The sequence below is a fragment of the Prunus mume genome, linkage group LG5 (genome assembly GCF_029339155.1).
Source record: "Prunus mume cultivar Tortuosa linkage group LG5, ASM2933915v1, whole genome shotgun sequence".
NCBI classification, from domain to species: Eukaryota; Viridiplantae; Streptophyta; class Magnoliopsida; order Rosales; family Rosaceae; genus Prunus; species Prunus mume.
The window spans coordinates 6,433,173-6,443,503 of NC_142702.1; the positions used below are offsets into that span (position 1 = coordinate 6,433,173).

General features: G+C 36.7%; 1 protein-coding gene across 1 annotated transcript; it reads left to right on the forward strand.

Annotated features, from left to right (window-relative positions):
- On the forward strand, positions 1-1,101 carry LOC103330823 (MIZU-KUSSEI-like protein (Protein of unknown function, DUF617)). The gene has a single exon (XM_008233436.3). It carries the CDS (start codon positions 180-182, stop codon positions 903-905), a length of 726 nt encoding a protein of 241 aa, XP_008231658.1. The 5' UTR covers positions 1-179; the 3' UTR covers positions 906-1,101.
- The last annotated feature ends 9,230 nt before the right edge of the window (positions 1,102-10,331 follow it).

A 10,331-nucleotide genomic window follows, 5' to 3' on the forward strand; every position in this document is an offset into this window, starting at 1 on the left:
ACATTCTGATATCCTTAATTCCAATTAAATTAGTCAACAGTTCCAACGTGAGCACCGCAAACTTAGATTGCTCTTCATATACACCCTCATCCCCACAACCAAGCTCTCACCAAGAAGTCCTCACAAGCATTGCCGGCCTCAGCCATTAAGCCACCCTCCTTTTGCCACCAAATTTTCATATGGCGGCACCACCGCTACCAACCGCGTCTCAAAAGCTCAAACCAACTACGCCGCCGACGGTGCATACACCGTCGCCTATCTCCCTCCAACCATCAACCAAAAAAGGCCCATCAAAACCTTCAAAACTCTTCCGGCGTTTTCGTGCAGTTTTCCGGTCATTTCCAATCATATCGCCCTCGTGCAAGATCCCCGTTTCGCTCCACGGGAGCCGCATGGGGGAAGGACACACACACATCCACGGGGGGACGCGGATGACAGGAACCCTATTTGGGTATCGTAAAGCTAGGATTAACCTGGTCATCCAGGAAAGCCCTAGATGCCTTCCCATCCTTGTCCTTGAGCTCGGGATACAAACAGGAAAGCTCCTTCAAGATATGGGAATGGGGCTTGTCCGGATAGCGCTAGAATGCGAAAAGAGGCCCGGGGATAAGACGAAGATCGTGGACGAGCCGATATGGTCGTTGTACTGCAATGGGAAGAAATCAGGGTATGGAGTGAGGAGAGAGGCGACCGAGGATGATCTGAGTGTGATGCAAGTTTTGCATGCAGTGTCCATGGGAGCCGGGGTTTTACCAAATGAAACAGAGTTGCCAGAGGGTGATTTAATGTACATGCGAGCACAGTTCGAACGTGTGGTAGGGTCAAGGGACTCAGAGACATATTACATGATGAATCCTGATGGGAACAATGGGCCTGAGCTCAGTGTGTTCTTCGTCAGGATCTAATTAAGGTCTTAGCTAGGCAAGGGTTAATTAATTATTGTGCCAGGGAAAGAAAATTATATTGGGCTGAATTGAATATTAATGTACCAAGAAAAGAAAATTGTACATGGAAATGGCCTACATTTGTAAAGAAACCCTGAAATCAGAAAAACGTTCTGGCTTTTAGTTGCAATGTCTTGTGTTTTTGTTTTCATCAGAAAAAAAAAAAAAAGAAAGACATACAACACTTTTTTTCCTTATCGATTTTTGTAACATATAATAATTTTTTCTTTAATTTGTTTTTTCCAAACTATCTAGAACCGGAGCTGCTGATTAAGTACAATGCAACTTTCGATTCGTAACTTAATTATATTACGTGTGCAAGAGGTTTGTAGCTCAAGTGGTTAATTAAGAGGCATTACTCTTGCACTCGATGCTCTATGTTTGAATTTCCTCTTTCATTATCACTTGTATAAAGAAAAGAACTACACCACCTGTTGTAATATATCTTATATATAAGAGATTTACCAATCTTGGATGATCAATGATCGCAATTGTAAGAAAACCTGGTTTATTCTGCAGCTTCAATCCAATATCCAAAGTTCCACATCCTTAATTGGCGTGTGATTTTGTTAATTGTGTCTGCCACGTTTTTAATATCTTACTTTGAATAATCCACCATTAGAATACCAAGTAACATAGGAGCCCGTGGATTTTGGGGGGTTTAACAAGTCAGTCCAGGGAAGTCAAACCGAAAACCATTCCTGAACAAATTAAGGGAGTGCCACCGCACTACTCTAAAAGCTGCGGATAAGTTTGTTTGTTTGTTTTATTTTTTTCATTTTTTCATCGAAGTCCATACAAATGTAGATATATACAAGGAGGTACATAGGGTTTAAAAGAAAGAAAATAAAGTTCAAGTTGTACAATAATTGGTCAACTACACTAATTAGCAAATTAGGAGTAATCCCCTAATTACAACTCATGTCCCTTAAGTTATTAGTGCATAAATATCATAAATGCCCAACTTGCTAAGTGAGCTATGAACAACTCGGTTTGAGATAAGTTTATATAGTCAAGAAATTTGCTAACTGATGATCTTCTTACTTAAAATATGGCAAGCGAATAATATTGTCCTCCAACTTCTGTCTTTCCACTTGAACTTGTTTAGTTTGATCGTATTGAACTGGATTATAGCCGCTTTGTTATCACAATGTTAGTGCATGAGTTTCTTGGGTTCTTCTATTAACACAATTCTAATCCACAATAACTTAAAAATGTCATGTGCTATCGAATTTAAGCTTTTGTCAACATATTTCTATGCCAAGTAATTAGGTTATTACCTCCAAAAAAGTGTAAAGCACCTTGATTTAGACTGTCCGTCAATAATGGATCTAGGCCAAATCTACATCTTCATACCCAACATATAGATGTCCATGTTGAAAACATCAACCCCTTTATAGGTATTGGCTTCAAAAACTTTAACATATGATCTACAACACTCTTATTGTTCACACTAGGCACGTGTATGAATTGACTAACAACACTTATATCATATGCAACGTCAGGCCTTGAATGAGTTAGGTGGATTAATCCTCCAATAAGGCGATGACATTGCTCCTTGTTGGTTGCTATGTGATCACCTCATCACTAAGTTGACTTAGAGGTTAGATTAATTAATTACATGGTGCACAAGTTACACAATCACATTCGATGAGGCTCCCAAAAGCATTAATAGTGGCACACTCGCAATGAATATGGCATGTTCCTGAGGTTAGAATGAATTGCTGTCAACAATGTTGTAGGGGTGGCTATCTTTCTAAGGCACAAGATTGAGTGGTATTTCAAGGATTCGACTTGATTATGCAGTACATAGCGTTCTTTTTGTTATCAGAAAGCCATGCAGTTCACGAGTCTGGTCACCCCTTTTTTTTTCTTTTCCAAAACCACACATGTACTACCTACCAAAAAAAGTCACCATCTTCAAAAATCGACCGAGTACTACCTACCAAAAAAACTCACCATCTTCAAAAATTGACCGAGTATAAATTATGAGTGCGCCACCATTAGTACTACACGATGAATAATTGACGACTTTGCACCTTAAGAAATCTAACTTCCAACCAAGCCATTGTACTACGAGTGGAGAACGGACTCAATTGGTTTCTTCTATGTACTAAGTGAATAAAAGACTTCAATGTTTATCTAGTGCAGTAAGAATAAGAGTTGAATTAAAACTAAAAGTGATTACAATGGAAAATAACAAGATGAAACTATTTGCATACATACGGACTAGCCCAAATCACTACTACAACAGTTCTTGTTATGGAGAAACAAGTAACACGAAAGAAAGCAAAGCCAACTAAGTAATTTGGAAACGAAAAACCTTTATTCAGGCTGAGGAGCTGTCAACACTACTACAAAAAAGGAAAACCACGACGGGAATTCACCGTCGTGTATTCTGTTTTCAAATCGTCGTGGAATCCACCGACATCTTTTCCATAACAAAACCACGACGGTGAATAACCGTCGTTGTTAAAACAAAAACGTCATCAAAAAATAAAACCGACGTCTTTGTGCTGCAAAAAGACATAAAAACAGTCGAGGATGAGAATAGACGACCAACTCCAACAAAAAAAACGTCGTTAAAAAGGAAACAGATGACAAATATAAATACGACGTCTTTACAATCATAATAGACGACGTTATTGACACCTACTACGTCACAACATTTCCCACAACCGTCGTAAAATAAATTTTCCACTTCGATTTTTTATGAATTATGACGTGGAAATAGATGTCAGGTTCATTAATTACGACGTATGTATTTACTTAGACGACGTTGAAATGAATAAACAACGTCGGTTCCAAATAAATGAGAGCCGTATTACAGAATTTATACGTCATATTTTGAAAATAAACGACGTGGAAAAAATGATGGGGTCATTAATTACGACACAGTAATTTATAAGGACGACGTTGTCGTCTATATACAACGTCGGTACCATGAAAAAGACCGTCGTGTTTAATAATTTATACGTCTTCATTAAAAAAATTAACGTCGTCTAATTCATCTTAACGTCGACGAATTTAATGGACTTCAAATACCGTCGTGAATTCATCCTTTTCCACTTCGTTTATTAAAGAACTTACGACGTGGTAAATTCATGACGACGTCGTCTTTTGTAACGTTCAGGTTAAAATTCTCATCTTTTAGACGTCGGTATTATGGGATTGGAGTCGTGTTATTTTGAATTACATGGCGGTTCTTTATGCTTGTCCGACGTGTTATCCTGGATTACTGTTTCACAATAGCGTCGTGGTTCTTCATTGTTACTTTGCTTTAAGACGTCGGTAAATATATTGCGGTCGTTGAATGCTCCAAAACGTCGTTATTTATTAGAACAGACGTTTGTTTTTCACATTTTTATCAAAACCGTCGTGTTTTGTAATCTGGAACCAGTAATTTTTGTTCTGATTGTTTTGTGGCCAAAACCTGTATAATGAAAGTGAAGAAATCACATTACAATATATTACAAAATTAATGTCATACACTGCCAATTAAAAGCATCATTCAACCCATATATCTTCACACCCATCTCGAATATTTTGACTCCCTAACTCAACCACCACTTCATCAAATGTGTCAACATTTGGCATCCCCCTAGTAAATGGCTCACACTCAATTCTCACATCACCTAAGACATCATCACCAATAACATCATTATATTCTCTATTAGGCATTGATAACACTACCGACCAACCACGATGCATCGGGTCGTCAACAAAAAATACTTGTTTGACTTGAGAAGCCAAAACAAATTGGTCATTCCTATGTCCAATTTTACTCAAATCTACAAGGGTAAATCCAAGTTCGTCCACTACAAGACCAGAAGTATTATCAATCCAATCACACCTAAAGACTGGGATTGTAAACTTTTGGTAGTCAAGGTCCCAAATTTCTTGAATGACACCATAGAAACCCATATTTGAGAGAATTGGGTTTTTATCCTTGGCACTAGCAACTTGCATAGTATGTGCAAGTAAATAAACTCCACTATTTTGAGTTGTCCGCACATCATCTTGTGCCTTGATGTTGAATTTAATACCTTTAATGAGATAGCTCCTATATAATGGCACTGCCATGTTTGGACCAAATTGCTAGCCACCTTAAATTTTCTGATACGCCATGATTGTCTTCCTCATTAAGTTCACTTTGAACCTGCAAATTAATCATATAACTTCATTCAATCTAACATAGAAAGAAGAAAATTAAAAGTCCAATATGTTATTCAATAACATATACCTTGAAGCGTAGCCATTGAATGAAAGTGCTATTGTGCTTATCCTGCAGCCACTTTGTTCTCTTTCTAAATTTTGGATAAGTGGTCTGGATGTGAATCATATGTTGCCTACATGACACACAAAATTCAAGTATTACGGTCCCAAACATATAAGATAAACATAAGAAATAATTTAAAATGGAAACTTAAAGAATAAAACTCATACGTACTCGATATAAGGTAGGACTTCCTCCGTATTCTCCAAGACATATAGATGTGCTTGGTTCAACAGTCCCGATCAACTACGCTCACTGTGCAACCTGATAATGGCTTTGAAACTCCCATCTTTTGGCTTGAAGGCACTCCAACTGTACTAACATCAGATAAATGCTCGGTACAAAACTCTACAGCTTCTTCAGCTATATACCGCTCAGCAATGCAACCTTCGGGACGAGTACGATTCTGAACATACCCCTTTAGCACTTTCATATATCTTTCAAACGGATACATCCATCTAAAATATACTGGCCCACACAGACGAACTTCTCTGACAAGATGTACTACTAGATGAACCATGATATCAAAGAATGAAGGGGGAAAGTACTTCTCAAGCAAACACAAAGTAACTACTACATCTTCTTCCAACTTATCTAGCTTGGAAACATCAACAGTCTTTGCACATATAGCATTGAAGAAGAAGCACAAACGAGTTATTGCATACCTTGCAGGCTTCTCCAAAACAGAACGAATTGCCACAGGGAGCAATTGTTGCATTAAGGTATGACAATCATGTGATTTAAGGCCAAGAAGTCTTGAATCTTGTAAAGATACAAGATTTTTTATATTTGAAGAATAACCTTCAGGGACCTTCATACCATAGAAAGAATTGCAAACCTCTCTCTTCTCTGCTCTTGACAAATTCCAAGGCCCGGGAGGCAAACGAGTACGTCTTTCTCCATACTCGGGTTGCAAATCAGTTTTGACCCCCATGTTCAATAAATCTAATCGAGCAGCAATCCCATCTTTATTTTTTCCAGGGATCTCCAGCAATGTACCAATGATACTATCGCAAACATTCTTCTCAATGTATAACATCTAGGACATGCCTCACAGGAAGGTATTTCCAATACTCGAGATCAAAGAATATTGATTTCTTCTTCCAACAAACTCACACCATCTTCAACCATATGCAGCACTTCTTCTCCAGTTAATGGCTCAGGAGGCGTGCCATATTCAGGTTTCCCATTAAAAGCTGCACGTTGCCTCCTATATGGATGATTGATCGGTAACCATTTTCTATGCCCAATGTAACAAATTTTGTGGCCATTTTTCAACCTGTGACTAGGTGTATCATCGCCGCATATTGGACAAGCTTTATATCCTTTAACAACACAACGATAAGTTTCCATAGGCGGGGAAATCATTAATTGTCCACATTAATGCAGCTCTGAGTGTAAAGTATTCTCCATTATGTGCATCATACACTCCTCCAATCCCATCCCACAAAGATTTTAAATCATCAATCAAAGGCTCCAAGTAGACGTCTATATCATTTCCGGGCTGTTTAGGACCGGAAATCAATAAGGTCAACATCATGAACTTTCGTTTCATGCACAGCCATGGAGGGAGATTATATGTAACTAAGATAACTGGCCAGCAACTATATCTGCTACTTAGAGAACTGTGGGGATTGAATCCATCAGATGACAGAGCCAATCTCAAGTTTCTCGCTCATTACCAAACTCGGGCCATTTATCATCAAGAAGTTTCAAGACGGGGAATCCATTTGGATGAGACATATAACCGTCAATTGATTTTCTAGCAGCATGCCAAGTCAAACTCTTAGCAGTCTCATGTGATCGAAACATCCTTTTAAACCTTGGAATTGGAGGAAAATACCACACCACCTTCGCTGGCACACCCTCTTTCAAGATTGAATCTTTGCCTTCCTTCCACCTTGAGATACCACAATTAGGACAATGAGTTAAATCCTCATACTCCTTCCTATACAAGATGCAATCATTGGGGCATGCGTGCATTTTCTCATAACTCAGCCCCAATGCACACAAAGTCTTTTTTGCCTCATACATAGAGGCCGGTATTGTATTTCCTTCTGGAAGCAAATCGCCTTGAAGTATCAATAATTCTGTAAAACAGCCATCACTCATCCCATATTTTGCCTTCAAATTATACAACTTCACTAATGCCGATAACTTCGTGTACTTTCTACAACCAGGGTACAATGGTTGATCTCCATCCCCAATCACATTGGCAAACTCATAAGGATCAGATCCAAAATCACCAAAATCATTATCATCCATCTCTATTTCTTCAGACACAAAACTGTACCTACTATGGTCATCATCTTCTTCAACATTTCTACTAGCATTAGTAGTTGCTTCCCAAGGTTCTCCGTGAAATGTCCAATTCTTATAGCTTTGGTCAACTCCATTAAAGTATAAGTGATCCCTTATAATTCCAACCCCAAACAATTTCAAATTAACACATTTAACACATGGACAACGGATATGTGTGGTAGTTAGAAGATTTTCTACAGAAAAGTTCAAAAATGCTTCCACCCCTAACTCATATGCCTTCGATCTTCTATCCGAGTGCATCCATGACTTATCCATCTCCGACACTATACCCTATTATATATAATAAAGTGAAAAGGAAAGCAATGACCATCACTATAGCAGATTATATAAAGTCTAATAGCAAGTAATATACAACATAGACGACGGTTTTTAAACAAAAGCAGACGTTTATTTGACATATATAGACGACGGATTTTACGTCGTCTAATTATAACCACGACGGTAGTTACATAACACCGTCGTGTATAAGTAATAAAAACGACGGTTTAAAGTAAAAACCGTCGTCGTATGCCTGAAAACGCGTCGATATCCAGTTTATTTTCAAGATCCCAAAACCCTATTAAGAACACAACATAGACATGAAACCAAGCAAGAAACCAACATATACGTGAAACCAACATATACTAAGCATGAAAACAATAAATCCATTCTCAATTCAACATAACAGAGAGTGATTAAAAGATCCGACAAAATGAAATCCATTCCCAATTCAACATAACAGAGAGTGATCAAGAAAACATTAAACAGAAAATCCATGAACCCTTTAACAACATTATTAACAGATCACAAAACATATACCTAAAACCCTTTAACAAAACAACGTAATATATCATTCAATGAATTTACAAGGGAAGAGAGGGTTTGTACTTACAGGTTGGCAGAGCTCACAGATTATGACCAAATTGGATTTGACACACCTGGCCCAACTTTGAATTAGAGATGAAGTGAGAGAGCGAAATCTGACAATTTTAGGGTTCAGGGTTAGAAGTATAAAAATAAGAGCCAAATCTGAAAATTTTAGGTCCCGCGAATATTTTAAGAAAGCGCGCTTTTTAAAACATCGACCGAAAAAACACGCGTCGTTAAAATTTAACATTAAACATGACGCTAATTACATTAAGGACGTCGTGGTAAAACTATGTACCACGCAAAATCAAAAAAGGCGTTAAAACTATGAAAAACCACGGCGGGGTTAATTAACTACCGACGTAGTAAACAATAATAAACGACTCACGTGTAAACAAAACGTCGTTTAAAAGAGAAACGACGTCGGATTTTTCCCATACGACGTAAACTCCATATTCCACGACTCAATCACCGTCGTTAAAAGTAATACCCTAAACTTTAAAACCCTAAATTATATATTTGTAAAATTTAATTTTATAAAATTGTTTATGGTTTTACATCCTAAGAAATAACAAACATAAACCCTAAACCCCAAAAATTATACTTTAACCATAAACCCTAATAAATAACAACCCTAATCCCCAAACCCTAGACCCTAAACCATCAAACTATGTAAGTGATGCTATGACTCATCAAAACAATTTTATTTAGGTTGGACATTTTAATCTTTTATTACACAAACTGCATTTTTTTGGGTTTTAGGGGGAAGAAAATATATCAATGACTTCATAGGAGTTGAAGTTGAATTTTTTGAATTTATTTTAAATTTATTTTTAAAATTTTGAATTAAAAATAATAAAATATTCTTATGTCAACAACAAACCACGGCGGGGTTAATTAACTACCGACGTTGTAAACAATAATAAACGACTCACGTGTAAACAAAACGTCGTTTAAAAGAGAAACAACGTCGGATTTTTCACCATACGACGTAAACTCAATATTCCACGACTCAATCACCGTCGTTAAAAGTAATACCCTAAACTTTAAAACCCTAAATTATATATTTGTAAAATTTAATTTTATAAAATTGTTTATGGTTTTACATCCTAAGAAATAACAAACATAAACCCTAAACCCCAAAAATTATACTTTAACCATAAACCCTAATAAATAACAACCCTAATCCCCAAACCCTAGACCCTAAACCATCAAACTATGTAAGTGATGCTATGACTCATCAAAACAATTTTATTTAGGTTGGACATTTTAATCTTTTATTACACAAACTGCATTTTTTGGGTTTTAGGGGGAAGAAAATATATCAATGACTTCATAGGAGTTGAAGTTGAATTTTTTGAATTTATTTTAAATTTATTTATAAAATTTTGAATTAAAAATAAAAAAATATTCTTATATCAACAACAAACCACGACGTTGTAAATAATAATAAACGACTCACATGTAAAAAGCACGTCGTTTAAAAGAGAAACCATGGCGGATGTTTCACCATCAGACGTAAAATACATATTCAACGACCTAATCACCGTCGTTATAAGGTATTAACCTAAACCCTAATAAACGACTTACTTGTTCAAAAGCACGTCGTTTAAAAGCGAAACCATGGCGAAATTGTCATCAAAACGACGTCTTATGTACGCCCCATCACGTCTAAATATCATTTTACGTCGGTTTTTTACATAATTATGTCGTTGGAAAGTTATTACACGTCGGTTACGCAATTTGTTTTTTCTTTTATATTATGAAAACCTCAACAAATTTTCAGGGAAAAAAAGGATGTATATTATAGACAAAATTTGGACATTATATATTATAGACAAAATTATATATTATATAAAAATATCAAGTGTTCCAACAATCATCTAATCCATATGAAGGCAAACAAACTCTGCCCATTCTTTCCTGACTTCATCAATGGCTGC